General features: G+C 46.7%; 1 protein-coding gene and 1 pseudogene across 2 annotated transcripts; both read left to right on the top strand.

Moving 5' to 3' along the window:
• Positions 1–4704: 4704 nt before the first annotated feature.
• Positions 4705–6858, top strand: LOC105859683 (dynein light chain Tctex-type 3 pseudogene; annotated as a pseudogene).
• Positions 6859–9645: 2787 nt separating this feature from the next.
• ZNF263 (zinc finger protein 263) lies at positions 9646–17776 on the top strand. Of its 2 annotated transcripts, XM_012743701.3 has the most exons (6): positions 9646–10821; positions 11587–11767; positions 12209–12282; positions 12566–12692; positions 14899–15015; positions 15840–17776. In XM_012743701.3, exons 1-6 carry the CDS (start codon positions 10435–10437, stop codon positions 17006–17008), a joined length of 2055 nt encoding a protein of 684 aa, XP_012599155.1. In that variant the 5' UTR covers positions 9646–10434; the 3' UTR covers positions 17009–17776. The 2 variants fall into 2 exon arrangements, with proteins under 2 accessions (XP_012599155.1, XP_012599157.1); XM_012743703.3 differs by lacking the exons at positions 11587–11767; positions 12209–12282 and having other exon boundaries at positions 9649–10821.
• Positions 17777–20356: the final 2580 nt, after the last annotated feature.

Consider the following 20356-nt stretch of genomic DNA (forward strand, 5'->3'; position numbering starts at 1 on the left):
GAGCTAATTGACATGCTGAAATCATAGCTAGGAAGGGGCAGCCTGGGGCCATTCCTTTCACTACTGAGCACTGGCTACATGCCAAGCACTGTTCTAGGTGCTATGGATACAGAAGTGAATAAAACAAAGTTCCTCACAGAGCTCAAGCACTCATGGGGAAGTGTAGACAGGCAATAAACAAACAGATACATAATGCATCAGGGATAAGAAGTTGCAAAAAACATCACAGCAGGATAAGGGGGTCAGTGAGTGCCAGGGATTGGTTTGGTATTTTATTTTATTTATTTTTTTGAGACAGAGTCTGGCTCTGTTGCCCAGGCTGGAGTGCTGTGGTATCAGCCTAGCTGACAGCAACCTCAAACTCCTGGGCTCCAGTGATCCTACTGCCTCAGCCTCCCGAGTAGCTGGGACTATAGGCATGCGCCACCATGCCTGGCTAACTTTTTTTCTATATATTTTTTTAGTTGTCCAGATAATTTCTTTCTATTTTTAGTAGAGACTGGGTCTCACTCTTGCTCAGGCTGGTCTCAAACTCCTGACCTTGAGTGATCCACCGGTCTCAGCCTTCCAGAGTGCTAGGATTGCAGGCGTGAGCCACCACGGCCCGGCTAGGTTTGGTTATTTTAACAGGGAAGTTGAAGAAGGCTTTTGTGCTTAAACAGAGACTCAAAGAAGAGGGGAGTAAGCCAGGCATTTGTTTGGGGAATGAACAACCTTCACCTATTCACGGAGTGAGTGCAAAGGCCCTGGAGTAGCCATGTATTTAGTGTTTGAGGAAGAGAAGTGGCTAGAGCAGCGGTGGGGAGGTGGGGGAAGTGGATTGAGGGGTTAGAGAGGGAGCTGGGGGCCAGATCAACTCGGGCTTCCTGGCCACGGTGAAGACTTGGGTCTTACTCTGAGATGAGGGGACACTGAAGAGTTTCAGCAGAGCAGTGGCAAGATCAGACTTATACTTTAAAAGAAAAACTCTGGCTTCTGTAGGAAGAAGAGACAGCAGAGGAGAAAAAGGTGGAAGCAGGAAGAGGAGAAAGCAGTCTACTGCCACAGCGTGGGACAGGAGTTTCAGGGCCTCATACCAGCATGGAGGCAGAGGGGACCGACTCTGGTAATCTGAAGTCAGGGCTGACATAGTGTGGATGGATTGGATATTGGGGAGTATGAACAGGCCTCAGGAACACTTGGTTTTTGTGGATTTTTTTTTTGCCAGATTATAGAAAGGCCCTTGATGCTACCTTAGGGGAGTTAGTGTTGAACACTGCAGGCAACAGGGAGCTTCTGAAAGATATAATTCCCAACTTTGGCCAACCCACCTGCCTATCCCAGCTCTGATCAATGAGATCTGCTGCTCAGGCCCCTTCTCACTGAGAAACACATGGAAACTGTGCTTTCTGAGGGCCCCTCCTGAGCAGGGTGGAAATGGAGGGAAAGCCAGCTTCCCAAAGTGGAATGCAGTTGGCGGCCTTGATCCTGCTAAGGGGCTGCAGCCATCAGACCCAGAATAAATCCCCACACCGCTCACCAAGGAAAGCTTCATTTGCAATATGGTAACATTAAGCAAGAGGCTTTATAAAGTACAAAGTGTGATACACATGCTTTATTCTGTTAAGTATAGGTGGAGGGTAAGTGGGCATCAGTTTTTACTCTCTCAACTTTTCCCGTATTTAAAAATTTTGTAACAGCCAGGTCTGGTGGCTTATGCCTGTAATCCCAGCACTCTTAGAGGCTGAGACAGGAAGCTCTCTCGCCTGAGGACAGGAGTTTGAGACCAGCCTGGGTATAGTGAGACTCCCGTCTCTAAAAAATAAAATAAAATTTTGTCCTATCCATATTTATAGGGACCTGACTATGTGCCAAGCTCTGGGCATTCAGTCCCTGTCCGCCAAAGGGCTTACAGGCCAGTGAATGAGGCAGAAAAATATCAAACCCCAGCTGTTTTGTGCCTGGAAAGCAACTGCTCCCTTTGAGGTTCCGTTTACTGAATCCTGTCCTCTAAGGGGCTCCCTACTGGCCCCTCCCCGGTCCTTCCCACACATCACTATTTTGAAACTGCTTGTTTATGAATCTGGAAGCTGCACGAAGCGGTGGGAAACAGGGGATTCAGACAGGAGCTGTGTGACGTGGGCAAGATGTCCGATTTTTCTGAGCTTCCGTTTCCTGTCAAACGGACTGTTAGGGGAATCCAGAGAGATCACATACGCAAAAGAGCCTGGCACCGCGGAAGTAACCACCAGCTTCGTCCTCCAGTGTCTGTGAAGATGGACAGCAGGTCCCGCCCCGGCACAGGCGTCTCGGGCAGGACGGCCTCCCGCCTGCGCTCCCGAGCCCGAGCGGAGGCCGGCGCGACTTGGGGAAGCGGCCGGGGAAGAACCGCCTGAGGATAAGAGGAAGCACCGGCTGGGGGTCCGGAACGTAGGCAGGCGCTGGGGTCTAGCAACACCCTACCCGCCGGGTCCCGCGAGCCTGCGGGGAGACGGGTGAGAGGCCAGGCCCGCGGATGCGAGGAGACGCAACCCACGCCGGGGCCGGACTTCCAGCGCCCCGGGCCACGCATGCACAGGCGCGGGCGGGCCTCGGAACCACATCCCAGAGAACCCGGGAGCACACGGAATCAATTGGAGGGCGGAAGCACTGACGCCTACGTCTCGCGAGGGGTCGCTGGGCCGCGGCGACGTTTATCTGATTGGCAGTCCCAACAGCCTATAGCGGCTGCTCGTCAGAGGGACCGGCGCGGGGAAGGAGCCGGGGCAGTTGCTGGTATCCTGGGCACAGCGCCGGGAAGTGGCGTCGGCGTGCACCTGGGCGGCCGAAGGCTCACTGGGAGGGACGTCTGGGGGCTGTGCACATCCCGTTAACCCCACCGTCCCTCCGCCCTATGTTAGTCTGTTGACATCCTTCGCTCGCGTTTACAACAAATATTTACCGAGTGTCCCCTGTGTCCCACTCACTGTGCCAGGTGCAGAGAATGGGGACCACAGGCAAGATCTCTGCCCCAAAGGAGCTCAATTTCTAGGGTGAGAGAGGGGAGTAAACGGTAATTTCCAGTTATGACAAGCTTTGTGAAAGAAATAGATGACCCCAACAACGACACTGCCGTTTTCTCATAAACGGAGCAGAGACTGGGGCTAGAGCAAAGTTCTCAAACACTGCCCCCTTGGAACCTTAGAGTTAGTGTAGATTCTTAAACGTCTTTGTTTAATGATTCCTTTTGAAAAGTCTAGCAAAATTCAATGAGTCATAGATATAATGGATTGGCTCAAAACGGCACATGCATCTTAAATTTCTTATTTCAGGGGGCTCATGGACTTCCTGAAGTCCATGGGATTACCTAGTAGGGGCTTCTAGTCATAGACCGCCCTACTAAAGCCGAAGAAGCCACTATTTAACTTTTATGTATTGGACCTTCAAGAAATATTTCCTTTGAGTGTATTGCAGCCCATAAAAAGTTTGGAACACCCAGCTAGATGGTCTTTTTTTCTAGTTCCAATATTATGTTTAGGTCCTACTCATCAAGACTGCTGTCTTCAGGTAAATATCACAGGACTGTATTCCCCTACATGGTAGTCTGAGGGGCACTTTCTTTCTTTTCATGCTTTCAAGACAAGGTCTCACTCTGTTGCTTGGGCTAGAGTGCAGTCAGGTCGTCATAGCTCACTGCAACCTCAAGCTCCTGTGCTCAAATTATCCTCCTGCCTCAGCCTCCTGAGTAGCTGGGACTTTAGGTGTGCACCATCAATCACACCTGGTTTTCCTATTTTTAGCAGACACAGGGTCTCACTCTTAGGCTGGTCTGGAACTCCTGAGCTCAAGTGATCCTCCTGCCTCAGCCTCCCAGAGTGCTAGGATTACAGGCATAAGCCACCATGGCTGGCCCAGACTTCTTTTTTGTTTGTTTGTTTGTTTGTTTGTTTGTTTGTTTTTGAGACAGAGTCTCACTTTGTTGCCCAGGCTAGAGTGAGTGCCATGGTGTCAGCCTAGCTCACAGCAACCTCAAACTCCTGGGCTCAAGAGATCCTACTGCCTCAGCCTGCCGAGTAGCTGGGACTACAGGCATGTGCCACCATGCCCTACTAATTTTTTCTATATATATTAGTTGGCCAATTAATTTCTTTCTATTTTTAGTAGAGACAGGGATCTTGCTCTTGCTCAGGCTAGTTTCGAACTCCTGACCTTGAGCAATCTGCCCACCTCAGCCTCCCATAGTGCTAGGATTACAGGCATGAGCCACCACACCAGGCCCGGACTTCTTATCTAATGGTAAAATGAAGACTTTTAACAAGAAATCCAGCCAGACCTATGATTATAATAACCTTCAATGAAATAGAGCACACCATCTTTCATTTGTTTTACCAGTCATTAAAAATATACCACCTTGGCCCGGCGCAGTGTCTCACGCCTGTAATTGTAGCACTCTGGGAGGCTGGGGTGGGCAGATTGCTCGATGTCAGGAGTTCAAAACCAGCCTGAGCAAGAGCAAGACCTCATCTCTACTATAAATAGAAAGAAATTAATTAGCCAACTAATATATATAGAAAAAATTAGCCAAGCATGGTGGCACATGCCTGTAGTCCCAGCTACTTGGGAGGCTGAGGCAGCAGGATCACTTGAACCTAGGAGTTTGGGGTTGCTGTGAGCTAGGCTGACACCACGGCACTCACTCTAGCCTGGGCAACAAAGTGAGACTCTGTCTCAAAAATAAAATAAAATAAAACATATATATCACCTCTTTGGAAATCCTCTATGAGACCTGTTGCTTTCTTCCAAGTTTCTAATGCCATTCCTCAATATATAGATCACTGGTTTTCAATTTTGGGTGCATATTAGAATCCTGAGAGCTTTAAAACATCCTGAAGCCCAAACCAAATACATCAGAATCTCTAAAGGGTGTGGTACCAAGGCATCAGGAATTTTAATAGGTCCAGAGCTGATTCTAATGTTGACAAAAGCTGAGAACCAATGATCTAGAATTCAGGCATCCTCAAACTACGGCCTGCAGGCCACATGCAGGTGTTTTTGCCTGTTTGTTTTTTTACTTCAAAATAAGATATGTGCAGTGTGCATAGGAATTTGTTCATAGTTTTTCTAAAACTATAGTCCAGCCCTCTAACGGTCTGAGGGACATTGAACTGGCCAACTGTTTAAAAAGTTTGAGGACCCCTGATCTAGATTGTGGGTAACTGTTCTAACACCAGCAGCTTCCATAAGTGTCTCCTTGATCCATGTCTGCCAGAAATGACTGTTGGCAAAGTATCTGGTTAGCTGTGTGAATCAGGTCATGGAATTGCGAGAAGCCTTGACTGAAGGTGAGGTTGCCTCCTTTGTTTCTAGGGCTGACTCCTGTTCCCCATGGAGCTCTCCTCTGACTCTCAAGTTGGAAGACCCCCTGACAATTGAAGAGCCAACATCTTTCACCCCCTTGCTACAGTGAGCTCCTAGAATGATACATGTTTGGGCAGCCTTGGCCTGTACTAGGTCTGACTCCTACCCTGCCAATCCTTAGCTTAAGCACCACATTGAGCAAAATAGGTTTAAGGACAGAAAACATTGCACTTTGGGGAATAATATAAATCCTACAAACCATCTGCTTACATCCGAGGGGGAAGCTTTGAGATACACTAATAATTCTTACTCCATTGCAGCAATTTGCCTCTCAACTCTTCTCTTTAAGAACAATGAGTGTTAAACACAAGGACAGAGCTCTGGGAATTTGGCAAACTCTTGAGTTTTGGAGAGGAGCAAAAAGACAGGAGCCCTTAAGAAGTAGAAGGCTTGTGGGAGTGGCCGACTGCTTGAAAGTTCTTGACAAATCATACAAGGGTCTGAGGAGTTCTCCTAGCACTGCAGAGCAGGCAGGACTGACAGGAGGACCTGCCGAGGTCAAGGTCACAGACTCCCGCTCCTTGTGCTCCCCCTCAACCTCCCTGCAACAGAATCCACAACCTTTTTCTCCTCTTCCTTGAAAAGATTCATTCCTGCAGCTGGAGTCAGAGCCCCGTTTCATATTAATAACCAGAGATAACCTTGCTTAATATTCCTTTTCTTGGAGATTTTTAAAAAATGAAATGGTTCAAATACACAGAACACAACAAATACCTGACGTAACTATCACCCACAATTAATAAATTGCAATGTCTCTCTATTTGACTTCTGTTTCTATTTTATGAGAAACAAAGGCAAATCTGGACTGTCCACCAGAAAGCCTATATGTGTCCTATCCAACATGGCACTATCAGGGTAGCCAGACTTCTTACATGGGCTTAAAGTGCAAATTCTCCTACCAAACAAGATGGAAGCTGCAAGGCCTTTTATGACCTCACCTTGGAAGTTGCACAGCATCTGTATTTCATTGTTAGCAGTCAGAAACTGCCCAGATACAAGGTGAAGAGGCAGAGGCCCCACTTCTTGATGGGAGGAATGGCAGAGAATCTATGGTCATATTTCAAAACCCAGGAGAGGAGAGCCGGCGCCGCCATGGAGGAGTAGCATCGCCACTGCGAAGAGGTTGGCTTCAATGCTGAGGAAGCTCACAATATCGTCAAAGATTGTGTAGATGGGGTTTTAGGCGGTGAAGATTATAATCACAACAACATCAACCAGTGGACAGCAAGCATAGTGGAACAATCTTTAACCCATTTGGTTAAGCTGGGGAAAGCTTACAAATATATTGTGACCTGCGCAGTGGTCCAGAAGAGCGCATACGGCTTTCACACAGCCAGCTCATGCTTTTGGGATACTACAGCTGATGGAACCTGTACTGTAAGGTGGGAGAACCGGACCATGAACTGTGCTGTCAATGTTTTTGCCATTGCTATTGTTCTGTAACTGACTAAAAACATTGGGCTAAAGCCATTAAATTAAAAATTTGTCAGTGTATCCTTTTGAAAAAGAGTATTAGTTACTTATTAATGTGCTAGGTGACAAGTGTGCAATATGCTTCAAAGCTATCAACAAAAACTGAATATTATAAACAAGTAATCACATAGTAAGTTGGAAGATTTCTCATATTCTATACAGCATAATTTAAATAGGAAAAATTGAATGTTAGCAAAAATAAATGCAGCAATTTGGCATGAAATGAAATACACTCATATTAAAATTTATACCAGCTTTTCACTAACATTATGTACCTAAGGCTATGGGGAAATCCATTCAGACAATAAAATTCTGTTTCAGCTAGAGAAGTTACTAGGGATAAATATATGAATGGAAAAGCTACAGGGATAAATAGGGAGAGAATGATAAGAATTAGCTAACACCTTTTAGGGTTTTTTTTCATTTCTTCCCCTCACTTAGTTGTACCTAATATTTAGTGGAAAGTAACTTTGTTCCTTTATTTTCTATCAACTAGTAGTACAGTAGCAACCATGGTTAACTTGTTCACTTTCTCTGAGAATTGGTAAATTGATTTTGTTATTGCACATTTTTGGATTTACACTTGAGGATGAATTAAATGTGGTAACCCAAATTTCCTAGTTAAACAAAATTAGTTACAGTGTATGATGAACAGGATGTGACTCAAACAGCTGCCTTAAAGTTCACTCATGCCATGTGGAACAAACATTTATTGAATGCCTATTATAAGCATATTTATCTACTAAGCATTACAGTTACCAATGTGCTGTTCAAATGTTAAGTTCCTTTTAGCAACTGTTCAGTTGAAAAAATAACAATTATATTTGGGGGAAGAGAAAAAGGCTTGTTTTGCAAAGTTGGAAAAAAGCGAATCTGGCTATATATGTAAAAGTAAGCAAAATGAAAAGCACTTACTGCTGACAGACTTATAGATATAATTTTAAGAGTTGCTCCTAGCAAGTTTAAAAATGCATAAAATAGGCCGGGCGCTGTGGCTCACGCCTGTAATCCTAGCTCTTGGGAGGCCGAGGCGGGCGGATTGCTCAAGGTCAGGAGTTCAAAACCAGCCTGAGCAAGAGCGAGACCCCGTCTCTACTATAAACAGAAAGAAATTAATTGGCCAACTGATATATATATATAAAAAATTAGCCGGGCATAGTGGCGCATGCCTGTAGTCCCAGCTACTCGGGAGGCTGAGACAGCAGGATTGCTTGAGCCCAGGAGTTTGAGGTTGCTGTGAGCTAGGCTGACGCCACGGCACTCACTCTAGCCTGGACAACAAAGTGAGACTCTGTCTCAAAAAAAAAAAAAAAAAAAATGCATAAAATATGCAACTCTTAGTTAAAGGCCTTATTACCATTCTTAAGTATACAAGTAGTAAATTTTTTCATTGCTTTAGTTACAACCATCTGTAAATAATTTTAAATACTTATTTTGTGGGGTTTAAGTTGAGTGGAACATAGTATAGATTAAAAGTATACAATCATTAGTAGATTATCTAATATCTCAGGGCTTGTGAAATGTAATTAAATTTATTAAGAAAATAAAAGATGAAAAATTAGGGTACACAGCTGGCCACCAAATACAAAGTCAATCTGCTATTTAACCTTGAAAACAAAATCAATTTTGCATATTACCGCTAACACTAATACATACAGAGAGTGGAATCATAATTCATTGAATTTGGGAAGAGAACAAAGCTTAGTATTAGTATTGACAGTATTAAGGGAGTATGCATGTTTGATATATGCATGTTTGATATTTGCTGAATAACGATCATCATTCAGTGTTTAAGAAGAATCTTAAAACATAAAGTTTACTGAGGTGATCTACATTTTTGGCACATCAAAAATTCATTACCTTTATGTTTCTTTATGCTGCTGGCTTTTGTGCCCTTGAAGGTTAGTTATAATAGTGACCAAAACATCTGTGCAGTAAAGACTTATTTTTTATTATTGTTGTTGAAGCCTGATTTTTAAAAAAGATAATCAAATCATGCCTCGTGAACTTGCTATCTGCTCTGTTTCTAGTTAAAATATAATAAATATTATCTTCTTGTGCTGTAAAAAAAAAAAACCCCAGGAGACAAGGAAGTGGAAATGTACTCCCTACCCCCAGACCAAGGTAAGGCACCTCTAGTACTCCGATGCTGGCCTCCACTCTCCCTTCCTCTTAGGGAGGGATGGCTAAAGAGTTGCTACAGAATGCAACGTGGGGCTGGAGAGGCCCCTCCTAGGACCACGTAGTATGGTCTGGTCTTTATGAAAATCCTCAAATTTTAGATTTTTGAAGTTATCTCTAATAAAATATCCAGTTGTGTTCTTGAAACTGCTAGTTAAATGCAAATATTTAAAATATATCACAATTTCTGTGTTACTTTAATTTTCTAGGAGCCTTAAAAAAATGTGTGGGTAGGCTGTTAGACCTCTGAGAAGTCCTTACAATGCAAACTGGAAAAGATGGGATGGCTCCCGGGTTTGGAGGCTGTCATCAGACCGATCGCAAACGATAAGAAAAGGCTAAGAGCTGAGCTTGCCCTCCCACCTTCTTCAACATCTCTCATGGAGGGAAGGAGCAAGGAACTGGCCCAGACCTGAGGTCTGAGCTTTGGTCGTTTCTGAAATTATTCAGACCAGATCACTAGGCTAGAAATGAGAGAGGATTTCAGGATGGGTACTCATTTTAGGAATAAAGATCGCCGGGCTCTTGGCGCTCGCGGCTCTTGCTCCAGGACGCAGGCGCGCTCGCGGGGCCGCGCCAAGGACTGCATCTCCCAGCAGGCCCCGCGCCAACGGCCGCGTCGCGCCCCTGCAGGGAGGGCTGCAGGCTCCCCGGCCGCCCTGAGGCGGTAAGGGAGCGGCGGGGTGTTCCTCGGCTTCCAGAGCCTCGGAGGCCGCTGGGGCATCTGGGCACTGCCTCGGGGGAGCTTATGAACAATCCATATTTCTGGGCCCCACCGGATATCGCTAAGCTCTGGAATTTGCATTCCAATAAGCTTTTCTGAGGAATTCTACCCGAGTAGGCCGCTGCTCACAACAGCCTTGGGCTTGTTTTCCTCTTGGACCTATCGGCCCCGCCCCCAGTGGCCCCGCCTCTCGTCTGCAATTGGCCCCTCGCTCATCCCGCCCTCGCAAGCAAATCTTCCCTTCTCGTAGGTCGGGTGAGTCTGTGGCGAGACCTGACCCAATAGGCGCTAGAGTTCGCAAAACGTGACCCGGAAGTCGGTCCCAAGCAGGCGCTGTTGGCTTGCGGACGCCTACCTCTCTCGCAGGGACTTCCGGCGTGGGAGCTGAGGGCTGAGATTTGCGTGGGTCAGCTACAGTGGGGAGCGCGGCGCTCTGATCTTGCCTTGGGGAAGTCTTGGCGCGGGTGGACCAGGGGGCCAGCGCAATGGCGCCCGCGACTGACTGAAACCTCGGCCCAGGAGCCAGCTGCGCCCAGGCTGGAGCTGGGCTTCTTGGCTGGGACCTGGAGTCCCGAGCCCGCGGCTCCTGCCGACGGTGCTCATCCTTGCACGGGGCCCGGTGCACCTTCCTATAGGCGGGCAGAGCTTGTTTCGGAGCCAGAGCGCTCTGGGGCCTGACGATGTCGTCGGGCCCGGGCTCCCAGGAACGGGAAGGGCTCTTGATAGTGAAATTGGAGGAGGACTGCGCCTGGAGCCAGGAACTGCCTCCGCCTGACCCAGGACCGAGCCCAGAGGCCTCCCACCTGCGCTTTAGACGTTTCCGCTTTCAAGAGGCAGCTGGTCCCCGGGAAGCCCTCAGCCGGCTTCAGGAACTCTGCCATGGGTGGCTGCGGCCTGAGATGCGCACGAAGGAACAGATTTTGGAACTGCTGGTGCTGGAGCAGTTCCTGATCATTCTGCCCCAGGAGATCCAGAGCAGGGTGCAGGAGCTGCATCCGGAGAGCGGCGAAGAAGCGGTCACCCTTGTGGAGGATATGCAAAGAGAACTTGGGAGACTGAGGCAACAGGTGGGAGCTGGAAAGAGCTCTTTTATGAGCTCTTTTATTTGTGGTTTCTTTGGCCCCTGGGACTGGGATATCACGCCCCTAGTCGAATTACTTGATTGCCCTGAGTAAACCTTACATGAGGAAGAGGCCTTTTTGTCTTTTAACCTGGAACAGTCATCCTCCAGATTTTCCCCAGCTGAATGGAGTGAGCAGTGCAGAGTGCCCTGTTTCCATACGGAGGCAGTGCCTCTGCAACACTTAGTGTTAGCCTGGAGTTAGATCTCCGGTGTTCCAGTCGTCACTCCGCTAGTACTAGCTTTGTAACTTTGGCAAGCCTTTGATTTCTTGGGGCCTGTTTTCCTACTAGTAAAATGAGGAAGATAAAATATTTCCTAGGGCTGTTTTAAGGGTTAGAGGGAGAGCAACGTGTAAAGTTTTGAACAATTTGGCACTGAGGCTCCTGTCCCCCAAGGTCACCCAAGTTTAGCTTATCCAATAGTGAGGGATAGAAACGTCTAGAAAAGGTGGGGGATAGCAAAAGGTAGTGAGGTATATCAGAAGAACTGTGTGGGGAAGGTGTGCAGCGGGAGTGGCCTTCCCTCACCCTGTTTCAACTGCTGCACATGGGATCAAAAAAAGCCTGTAGGATAAATCATTCTTCTCTCTTGCTGGGTCCAAAGTGATCACCTGTGGTTCTCTGTTGAAGGCTTGTCCTCAGAGTCCTGTACTAATTTCACTTACTATTGGGCCCTGTTGTGGTGATGAGTGATGTGGGTTGGTTCCCAGGTCACAAACCATGGGCGGGGAACAGAAGTGATTTTGGAGGAGCCTTTGCCTCTGGAAACAGCACGAGAGTCACCGAGCTTCAAGCTGGAGCCAATGGAGACTGAGCGAAGCCCTGGCCCCAGGCTGCAGGAGCTGCTAGGCCCCAGCCCCAAAAGGGACCCCCAGGCTGTAAAGGAGAGGGGTGAGGAACAGTTATTTGGGTAGGTGGGAGAGAGGAGGGTCTTCGTGGTTACCCCTAACACTAGCAGGATGTAGCACTGGTGCCAAGAAAAAGGAATTTCTGAAGTCGAGGTTTTCAGATCTGGAGTAAATGACCCAAAAGTGGTGGTGTGTGTTCTTCTGAGGGTGGGAGGAGGGAGGGGGATATTTTGTAGTGCCCTTTTGTATGCAGAACAGAGGCTGCTATGTGAATGATGAGTTTGGAGTGCTATTCCAAACATTCCTTTACTCTGACCCTGTCATTTTGTATATCACTTTATTACGCCTCTGTTGCCTTCTTTTGCTTATTGCTCAATCCTAAAAGCAGAAACTGGGTGTTGGGGAATGGATATCATGTTGTAATAATCCTTGGGTTGCCAGGAATTAGAAATGCCATTCTCATTATGATCTCTGTCACCTTCAGCATTGTCTGCTCCCTGGCTTTCTCTCTTTCCTCCTGAAGGGAACATAGAAGACAAGGAAATGACTGGGCCCCAGGTGAAGTGGAAGTTTCGGTTGTCTCCCCCCAGCACCCTTCTTCCTCCCTTTAGTGTTCCTTTTGGGTGGGAGGGGCCCTTCTGCCACTTGAAAGATCCTCTCTTCCTCACCACAAGCGTCTCCCAACCATCTTTATCTCCTCCACACCTCACTTGCAGGCCTGACACCCTTCTTCCCCAGACACGTGTCCTTGGCACCCCTGGGTTTTGCCCCTTTAACCCATGACTCTGCTTGAATTATTCTTGGTGCATCAGGGGCTAAATGAGATCTTGTGCTGTTTCAGTTGCCTGAGAGCTTAGAGGACGTGGCAATGTACATCTCCCAGGAGGAGTGGGGGCATCAGGATCCTAGTAAGAGGGCCCTCTCCAGGGACACGGTGCAGGAGAGTTATGAGAATGTGGACTCACTGGGTAAGGACTTCTTTTCCAGGGATGATGATTGTGCCATTTCTGACCAGGGTCATGCTTCATGTACGTTCACCTCCTGGATGAGTTTTGCAAAGAAGCCTCCATAGGAGATCTCTTTGTCTAAAGTCTTCTGCATAGGGTGAAATATCTGCCAAGTGACATAGTTGGCACACTTACAGGCAGGCCTGGACTCGAGCCTCAGCTGCCTAACACAGGGAGTCTGAGCCATAATGGACTTCCTAAGACAGAAAAAATCAAATCCAGTGACCCCTACCACCATCACACACACTCGGTGTCGCCAGATACTGGGGAGGGGGTATAAATTCTTGATTCTTGCATTTCAAAATGATTATTCTTGTGCACTTGCTTATGTTTCCTGTGCTCCATTAGTATTTCTAGGCCCTTACCCAAGACAGAAATTTCAGGGACACTGGCATCAGCTTTCCAACTTAGCGGCTTTCACAGCCCATAAAAATTCAGGAAAGGGGAAGGGGCTTATGGAAATATGGAAACAATGTATATATCTAAAACAGGATAAATCATAAATTAAGATGTATCTATGTGTTGCAGAGATTTAAAATGATGCCTATGACATATAACAAAGTGATAGTTGGATTTAGGTGGAGGACACAGAGGTATTTATTGTATAATTCCCTCAACTTTTCTGTATGTATGAAAATTCTTATAATAAAAAGTTGCGGCCGGGCGCGGTGGCTCACGCCTGTAATCCTAACACTCTGGGAGGCCAAGGTAGGAGGATCGCTCTGGGTCAGGAATTCGAAACCAGCAAGAGCGAGACCCTGTCTCTACTAAAAATAGAAAGAAATTAATTGGACAACTAAAAATATATAGAAAAAAAAATTAGTCGGGCATGGTGTCACATGCCTGTAGTCAGTCCCAGCTACTTGGGAGGCTGAGGTAGTAGGATTGCTTGAGCCCAGGAGATTGAGGTTGCTGTGAGCTAGGCTGTCACCACGGCACTCACTCTAGCTTGGGCAACAAACGAGACTCTGTCTCAAAAAAAAAAGTTGGGTGATGGGCTGGGCATGGTGGCTTGTATAGTGGCTTGTGCCTGTAATCCTAGCACTCTGGAAGGCTGAGGCAGGAGGATCGATTGAGCCCATGTATTTGAGGTTACTGTGAGCTGTGATGATGCTACTGCACTCTCACCGGGGTCTTAGAATGAGACTCGTGTCTTAGGAAAGAAAAAGCTGGGGAAGGTCTTAAAAGACAACATAAAATAAGACTGTGTATACATTACAATTATTGGTATGTTGAAACACATGCTAGTAGAAAGACATGCATTGTTTTCAGGTTTGTGTAAAGAAAATCAGAGCTATAAACTCATTTGCACTAATTCCACAAAAGAGATTACTGCTGTTTCATTTTTTTTTTTTTTTTTTTTACTTCATTGGGATTGTCTATAGGTTTTCTATATCACTTTTTTTTTTTTTTAAAGAGATGGGGTCTTGCTGTGTCATCCAGCTGGTCTTGAACTCCTGGGCTCCAGTGATCCTCTGGCCTCAGCCCATAGTAACTGGGACTATAGCTGTACGCCATCACGTTGGCTTCCATCTCACTTTTTGCTGCTGTGATGCCCAAAGTTGAACATAGCTCCGTCCGTGAGTGCTAAACAGGAGGAGAAAATCAGATCAGTTTGTTGGTAGTAAACATGTTTGAGTCCATATCTGCTGGTAGTAGGGTGAGGTTTTTGTTTTTCTTTTTAGCATAGCACAGAAATGGCACTTTGGGGTTTTAATCTCATGGTCATCTTAGAGTCCCAGATCCTTTTCTGATTGTCCATCGTGTTACTTTCTCTTTGGAGTTTCCCAGTCAAATTTAGTTCTATTTTATATGTAAGACTCAGGATCTTTTATGATATTAAACCAATTCTTTGAGCAACTGACCACTCTGACCATGTTCATTTTATTGTTGTTTTAATTTCAAAAGTATATGTTCTTATTGCAAAAAATCTACAGTACCATGAACTTATAAAAAGAAAAAAAAGCTATAGCCTTCCCTCTTACAATTTCTTTCTCCAGAGGTAACCCCTGGGAACAGTTCAGTGCATATTCCAAGTAATTGCTGTGAGCTTTATTCAGCATTCTGTGTCTGTCTGCTGAGGACAGGGAACAAGACTATCTCTTTGTTTCCCTTGCCTGGCGGAAGAAAGTGGTGATACAGAAATCGTTTCTTTCATTGTGAACAGAGTCTCACGTTCCCAGTCAGGAGGCCCCAGCCACCCGGGTGGAACACGGAGAAAAGCCATGGGATCCCAGCGGCCAGAGTTGCAGCGAGGGCCTGAGCCCCGGCAGCCCAGCTCCAGGTAAGGAGTAGAGAGAGCATCCTGCCTGGCCAGGCTCCTGCGGTCAAGAATGAGGTATTTCAGCAGGGCTGTGGCTCACGCCTGTGATCCCAGTACTCTGGGAGGCTGACGCAGGAGGATTGCTTCAGTTCAGAAGTTCAAGACCAGCCTGAGCAACAGAGTGAGACTTCGTCTCTATTAAAAATAGATAAATTAGCCAGGCGTCCTGGCATGCACCTATAGTCCCAGCTACTCGAGAGCCTGAGGCAGGAGGACTGCTTGAGCTTAGGGATTGGAGGTTGCAGTGAGCTATGATGATGCCACTGCACTCTACCAGGGGCAACAGAGTGAGACTTTGTCTCAAAAAATAAATAAATAAATAAAATGAGGTGTTTGAGGCTTTGGGTGCAGGGCCAGCCCAGCACTGCTGCCAGGGAGGTACATTGCCTCCTGTTTCCCCACTGCCCACTCTCCATCCCAGGGAGGCAAGGGAGGAACCCAGGGTGCAACTTTTAAGGAGGCACTCGCTCTTCGGCTCACTTGCCGCACCCTGGCTTCAGCCCTGCTCCTCCCCACCTATTCCTGAAGGGTGGGAGGCTCATTTGGAAAGGGAACTCCCAAAATTTGTGTGAGCTCTGATTCCTTGAGCAATGGCCCTGACCTTTATCCAGATGCCTCTCTAAAGTGCTTTACCTATAGGTAAAGGAAGGGAAACTGAGGTAGAACTGGCCCTCTGGGCTTTTAGCCTGATAGACAGTAGCAGACATGTGAGATTTTCTTTTCTCCATTGTAGAAATAATCTCTCTCTCTCTCTCTCTTTCTCTTTCTCTCTCCCTCCCACCCAGGGGAAGAGAAATTTGAGAACCTTGAAGAAAGTGCTCAGTCTGTTTCCCTTGAGAATACCCACCCTCAGGCGCTGCTCCCTGGCCAGGCCGGAGGGGAGGTGCCCTGGAGTCCTGAGCAGGGAAGACCTCATGGCGGGGCAGAAGGGGATTGGCAGCCTCCCCCAGAGGGTCCAATGGAGCAGTCTTTAGCAGGAGCCACAGGTTATAGGGAACTAGGGCGACCAAGGGAACTACAGCCGAAGAAACTCCATTTATGTCCCTTGTGTGGCAAAAATTTCTCTAACAACTCGAATCTAATTAGGCACCAGAGAATACATGCAGCAGAAAGACTGTGCATGGGTGTAGAGTGTGGTGAAGTCTTCGGCGGGAACCCGCACTTTCTGTCACTACACAGAGCACACCTGGGAGAAGAGGCCCATAAGTGCCTTGAATGTGGAAAATGCTTCAGTCAGAATACCCACCTGACTCGCCACCAGCGCACACACACGGGCGAGAAGCCCTATCAGTGTAACATATGTGGAAAGAGCTTCTCTTGCAACTCCAACCTCCATAGGCACCAGAGAACACACACAGGGGAGAAGCCCTACAAGTGTCCTGAATGTGGGGAGATCTTTGCTCACAGTTCCAACCTCCTTCGGCACCAGAGAATTCATACCGGAGAGAGACCCTATAAGTGTCCGGAGTGTGGGAAAAGTTTCTCTCGAAGTTCACACCTTGTCATTCACGAAAGAACTCATGAGAAAGAGAGACTTTACGCCTTCTCTGAGTGTGGGGGAGCCATCAATGACAGTGCCCCCTTTCTTACAAACCATGGAGTCCATAAGGCAGAGAAGAAACTCTTTCAATGTTTGACTTGTGGGAAAAGCTTCCGGCAGGGCATGCACCTCACCAGACATCAGAGAACACACACAGGAGAGAAACCATATAAATGTACCCTTTGTGGGGAAAACTTTTCTCATAGGTCCAACTTAATCAGGCACCAGAGAATTCACACGGGAGAAAAACCCTATACCTGTCATGAGTGTGGAGACAGTTTCTCTCACAGCTCCAATCGGATTCGTCACCTGAGAACCCACACGGGAGAGAGACCCTATAAATGTTCTGAATGTGGAGAAAGCTTTTCTCGGAGTTCACGTCTTATGAGTCATCAGAGGACTCACACCGGTTAGAAACAATGGGATTTCTCTTGCCCCAGATAAGGTGGCATATTTAGACGGTCCTGTTGTCAGAGCTGAGATTCTTTGCCCAGCCGACCAAATGACCTCTGCATTTGTCAGGCAGTAAGGTAAAGAGGAAATGTGGGCTCATTGTGAGGGAGGTGCAGAGGCAGCAGAGGATTTGCATACAACTAGAAAAGGAGTTGTGTCTGCACTGGTAAGGTCTTTGAGGTGACCTGCTCAGGGCGGAATGCTGTTAGGGCCATCGTGCCCCAAGGTGCACATACCATCTTGGTATATTTGGCCAAGGTGTGATTTGGGTGCCTTACTGTGTCCGGTGTTTATCCCAACTACTTTGGGTATCCATGTCATCTTTCTGTTACTACTTTCTCATTTGGAACATTCAGTAGGAGCATTTGGACTCCTGGGGCCCTTAAGACCAAAAAAGAGGGGCCAAATCTCCTGGGAAACCAGCTGGAGGTCAACAAGAGACTGGTTGTGAATTGCAGCTGTCCTGAAGGCCCTGGCTGGGTAGCCATGGGCAGTCCAGGTCAAGCCACCACACATCCCTTAGTGGCCTGACCGGTGCCCATTGGCAGATCACGCTTGCAAATGTGACCTTGGACAAAAAGGAACCAGACACCTAAGGGAAAGAATAAGCTGTACTTTGTAGGCCAGCCCAGAAATTGGCAGAGGAAATGAGTGTCTGATTAGTTTACCCTTTGCAGAGATTGAGACTTTCCCCTACCTGTTTCAAAAAAAAAAAAAAAAAGAGATAAAGAGAGCTCTGGAGTCTTACTCCTGACTCCAGAGGAACAAAAGAGTTTCATGAACAATGAATTCCCTGGGAAACTTCCAAAACATGGATCCTAGGGAAATTAGGGATTGTATCTTTCCCTATTGGAAATGTTCAGATGGTAATAAATATCTTCAGGAAATGCAAATGTGTGAATCTTCACTGAGGGGACTCCAGTGTTGATCTGTCTCCTCTCTGCCTGGTCAGAGGACCTGCTTTCTCTTTGGCTGGTCAGGAAAGTTCTGACAAACGTGGCAGCAGACAGGATGAGGTAGGGGGTGGCCTAGCAGGCTCCAAGTTGGGCCTGCCACATGGTAACAAAGGGTCAAGCTAAATGGTTGCTCAGGGTAATACTGTAGGGTCTCTCTGAAAAGTATTCTGTGGTCTACAGCAGTGAAAATGTCTTCAATTCTTTGTGTAGAATGTTTACATTCTCTTAAGTAGCTGAGGAAAATCTGGCTGTTGGAGGACAGGGTATTTTGGTCTTACAACTGGTTTCCAAGAAGGAAGCTAAAATGGTCCTGATATAATTGAGTTGTTGATCATAAATGGTGGGAAGATATGGGAGAGGGCAAAATTATTAAGGGAAAGCAGTGTGCTTTAGAACGAGGAATCAGGAATAGGAATTCTCAGAGTATGTATCCATGGAAAAGAGATAGAAGTATTCTAGGAGTCAGAAGTCTGATGCCAGGAAAACATCTTAGGATATGGCCCTGGAGGAAGGAATCTAGCTATTCTTTGGGATAAAAAGATGATGAAATAATCCATTGGCAACAGGCTATCGAATACAGCAATTTTAAGTGATGGAAACAACCCTGGGCCCATCCTTCCTTCTCAAGCTTAGCCCTTCCTCAGTTTAGTAGTTTTTCCTTGGTTGTTTGAGCCAATTTTTTAAACTCTCACTGCTTCTCATTTCTTTCCTTTTCTCTTCCCTTGTTCAGAGGAGGAAGGCATTGGTAGTGTGCGGGCTAAGGGACAGGGGCGTGGGATTAGGATTAGAGAAAGATTAATGTGGGGTCAGCAGTAAGAGCAGGACCAAGGTCCAGTGGAGCAGCACGTGGCTAATGCCACAAATTGTGTGGAGTAGTGTAAAGTTGGTGTTAACTACTAAACCCTGGTTAAGATGGCAACTTATGTGGACTGTGAATCTCATGAGAATGGAAAGCAGCCCCCCCCCAAAGCGTCACCCATGCCTACCTTTTGCTGTGGTCCAACTGGTGTTGGTTGCATGTAGAGCACTGCAGGTTGAAGCTAGAACAATGAGGACCCCCACAAAAACTTTTTAATGGGACCTTTCACCTAATATCCAGGGGAGCTCTGCTTCTAGCAAACTTCACATGCGTAGCTGTTCTCACCCTTGTTTTAATGAAACAATATCACACAAAATATAACACATAAGACAGCACCTTGCCTGGCATGTAGGTGCCAGCTGGGGACATATAAACTGGCAAAAAATTTCCATCTAAGCACCTAGCACTGAGGTCAGGGTAAGACCACACTGGTGGGAATGTCAGGGAGCAGTCTGCTACTGACAGGCAGGACTGATGACTTTTCCTACCCTTGTAGTCATGTTTCAAAGAGCAGGCCTCATTCCTGTTCTGCCAGTTCCCATGAGGACATTGCCAGGGCTGGCCAGATTTGTGCTTTCTACATCCTCACTTTTACCCACGAGTCCTCTTGTAAAAGAAGCCGAAACAGTTCAACTAGCTTCTATGTCAAAGGGAGACTAACTGTGAGACAATAAGGACCTCTTAGCCCCCAAGTCCAAATGGATACAAGGAGATGTGGGAGATGTGCACTTACATTGAGCAATAGCCACACACCCTTGTAGCACAGGGACCAGCAGAAAGGCTTCTGGGTGGAAAATCAATGCCACATTTAAGCAATGTGAAAAGGTCTGACAGAGTCAAACTAAAAGTTAAAACATTGTGCAGGCTGGGGAACAGTGAGAACAAAGCTAGAGGTGGGACAGACTGGAAGAAGTGCTTTAAAAGCACTGATTTATTTTATTTCTTTTCAGAAAAACCCCTCAGAAGTCACTTCAAGAATTTTTACTGCAGTTATGAAAGATTGATGGGTCTCAACATCATAACCTGAAATTTAGCTTTTCTTTGGGTTTCAGGAGCTCAAGAATAGCAAGATGAATTAAAGCAAAATGCGTGTGTTTCATTGAAGCATTTTGTTTCATATGTCAATCTATTATCCTTGAATCTAGCTTGTAAGCACTTCCAATTAAAAGTTGACTGCCAGATGCATGCAGTGGCTCATGCCTGTAATCCCAGCACTTTGGAAGGCTGAGGTGGGAGGCCAGGAGTTTGTTGCCAGACTGGGCAACATAGTGAGACTCTGTCTCTACAAAAAAAAAAAAAAAAGCCTGCGCAGTGTTGGCCTATAGTGCCAGCTACTGGGGAGGCTGAGGTGGGAGGGTCACTTGAGCCCAGGAAGTGGAGGCTGAAGTGAACTATGGTGGGTCCACTGTGCTCAGGCCTGAGTGACAGAGAGAAACCCTGTCTCTTTAGGAAAAAAGAAAAGAAAGTTGATTTCCATTCTTGAGAGATTGAAAG

This window comes from Microcebus murinus, chromosome 19 (genome assembly GCF_040939455.1).
Source record: "Microcebus murinus isolate Inina chromosome 19, M.murinus_Inina_mat1.0, whole genome shotgun sequence".
In the NCBI taxonomy this organism is placed as follows: domain Eukaryota; kingdom Metazoa; phylum Chordata; class Mammalia; order Primates; family Cheirogaleidae; genus Microcebus; species Microcebus murinus.

What these genes read in the sequence shown, in the direction of transcription:
- ZNF263 (XM_012743701.3), top strand. Translation starts at nt 10,435, where the DNA reads ATGTCGTCGGGCCCGGGCTCCCAGGAACGGGAAGGGCTCTTGATAGTG. An exon ending in TGAGAATGTGGACTCACTGG is followed by an intron (nt 12,693 to 14,898) that starts GTAAGGACTTCT and finishes CATTGTGAACAG; the next exon opens with AGTCTCACGTTCCCAGTCAG. An exon ending in CCCCGGCAGCCCAGCTCCAG is followed by an intron (nt 15,016 to 15,839) that starts GTAAGGAGTAGA and finishes CCTCCCACCCAG; the next exon opens with GGGAAGAGAAATTTGAGAAC.